This window comes from Podarcis pityusensis (genome assembly GCF_964106645.2).
Source record: "Podarcis pityusensis genome assembly, contig: HAP1_SCAFFOLD_411, whole genome shotgun sequence".
Lineage (NCBI taxonomy): Eukaryota > Metazoa > Chordata > Lepidosauria > Squamata > Lacertidae > Podarcis > Podarcis pityusensis.
This window is the reverse complement of record NW_028293249.1, coordinates 23,098-25,582: the sequence shown is the minus strand read 5'-3', so window position 1 is coordinate 25,582 and position 2,485 is coordinate 23,098. Positions and strand designations below refer to the sequence as shown.

The following is a 2,485-nucleotide window of genomic DNA, read 5'->3' as shown; positions in this document are numbered from 1 at the left end:
AATTGACAGGAATATGGTGAAGTCTCAAACTCTTCAGCTCACTTGCCTCTGTGCTCCTTCATCAGTTTATGGGCTGTAGCCAGACATTCATTCACAGCAGGGCTTCTCCAATTATAAGAATCCAAAATTTTAATTTACGGTGATGAACTATGCCAAGATGTTTTCTGATTGCTAAAATTTTATTTCTCAAGGAAATGCAGTTTTGTAAACTGGATCTAATACCTCACAAACTTGGAAGCAGACATTTTATGAGTGCATTTCCCCCAAGTATTTTTTTTTTATAAAACATCAGGTATGACCACTGTTGGAATCTGTAACACCTTTAAAGTTTATTTTCAGATCCTGCATCAATGGGAAGAGAAAATCAAACAATAGTGACAGAATTTATCCTTGCTGGATTTTCCAATTTCCCAGACCTGAAGATTCCATTGTTTCTGGTGTTCTCTCTAATCTACCTGATGACTTTGATGGGAAATATAATCATCATCACTGTGATACGGCTTAACCGCAGCCTCCACATCCCCATGTACTTCTTCCTCTCCATCCTCTCCTTCTCAGAAATCTGCTACACACTCGTCATTATCCCCAATATGCTTGCAAATCTTCTAAGAGAAAAGAAGACCATTTCCTTCATTGGCTGTGCTACTCAGATGTGCATTTTCCTGGGCTTTGGGTGCACAGATTGTTTTCTTCTAGCAGTGATGGGGTATGACCGATATGTCTCCATATGCAAACCTTTACGTTATCAGATTCTGATGAATCAAAGACTCTGCACCAAGCTGGTGGCTTGTTCAGTATCACTTGCATTTATTTTTTCTACATCAGAGACTATAATCATATTTACTTTGCCTTTCTGTGGGCCAAATGAACTTAAGCACTACTTGTGTGATTTAGCACCATTGCTTGAATTAGCCTGTGGCCGTAACTACATAGGAGAAATTGTTATTTTCATTATTTGTGTTTTGGTTGTAATTTGTTCATTCTTGTTCATCCTTCTCTCGTACATTTTAATTGCAAACACTGTCTTGAAAATCCCCACAATGGCTGGGAAGCGAAAAGCCTTTTCCACTTGTGCCTCCCATCTTATCGTGGTCGTGGTGCACTTTGGGTGTGCTGGCATTATCTATTTAAGGCCCAAATCTAGTTACACGCTAGATGAGACGACTTTTATTTCTGTCTCTTACACAATGGTGACTCCCTTGTTGAACCCCTTGGTGTACAGCCTGAGAAACAAAGATGTCCAAACAGCGCTTAAGAAATCGCTTGGCAAAAGCTCCTGCACCCAAAGAATGTGAAAATTAAGCGTTATCCACTTTGAAGAGGAATTATGAAACCCAACAAATATCTGTTGTTTAATGGACAAAGAATGCCTCAAGTAGTATTGACGCTTTCCCTCATCTTTTGAAAAATTCATCTGTATATGGAATATTCACTTGGAAAAATGTGGCCTTGCTTTAGCATTTACAAACAACTTTGATTTTCTCTTTAGTGCATCACTGGAAAATAAATTGGGTTGTCAGAATTTTCCCATAAATGAACCTGTAATCATTCTGCCCTGCAACAAAGGAAACTTTTCTAAAGATTACTGTTGTTTTCTCCCAAATCCTAGCCCACATTTTCTCTACCAAGCATTCACACAGAAATATTTCAAGCTCATAAAATGGTGAGACTGAAGTGTCAAAAATGTTCTTGTTGGGGTCAGTTTGGTGTCCATTTCTGCTTATCTTTGGTACATAATTATTTCTGCCCTTCCTTGTCCCCAGTAATGGATATTTTTAAAGAGGGGATCATATATGTTGCATTTTCAAAGGTTGGAATTCATGTAACTGCTGGCTATTTGCAGTTTAGTAGCGCTGCAGAGAGCTTGCTGCGGAGACCATGCATTAAAAAGGGACTCAAAAAATAACTTAAACAAGGTTTTAATAGCAAAAACAAAAACTCCTTTTACACTAAAGATAACAACAAACATGACCCAACCACCGACCCATCCCCCAGGGTAATGGGAGAGCTAGGTGCTGCTCCTTATATACTATACCCAATTGCTGACACAGCTTGATTAACACAACTCAGAAACTCAATACTATTATGAATTTGGAAGTGGAAGGAAAGAATATACAGAACCCAGTGGAGATTAGGAAGTGTTTTCAGAGGTATTTTAAACAACTTTATACACAGGAGAAGCAGAAAGAAATGGACATTGATCGATTTTTTGAAAATAAATGGACTACACAAAGTCTCTCAGGAAAAACAGCTAATGTTGAATTACAAAATAACGGATCAGGAGGTGGAAGGGGCCATCCAGAATATGCAATTAGGTAAATCTCCAGGACCAGATGGTTTGACTTCAAGATATTACAGATCTTTGAAAGAATGGTTAATACAACCATTGAAGGAAGTCTGCAATGAAATATTGGAAGGGAGAAAGGCACCAGAGTCGTGGAAGGAAGCTTACATTACACTTATACCGAAAACAGAGACTGAAAAG

The 2,485-nt window shown here is 38.4% G+C and overlaps 1 protein-coding gene across 1 annotated transcript; it reads left to right on the top strand.

Annotated features, from left to right (window-relative positions):
* Positions 1-350: 350 nt before the first annotated feature.
* Positions 351-1,332, top strand: LOC308469180 (olfactory receptor 10T2-like; the record flags this gene model as incomplete). Its single annotated transcript, XM_081024524.1, has 1 exon — positions 351-1,332. One exon carries the CDS (start codon positions 351-353, stop codon positions 1,293-1,295), a length of 945 nt encoding a protein of 314 aa, XP_080880650.1. The 3' UTR covers positions 1,296-1,332.
* Between the last annotated feature and the right edge of the window lie 1,153 nt (positions 1,333-2,485).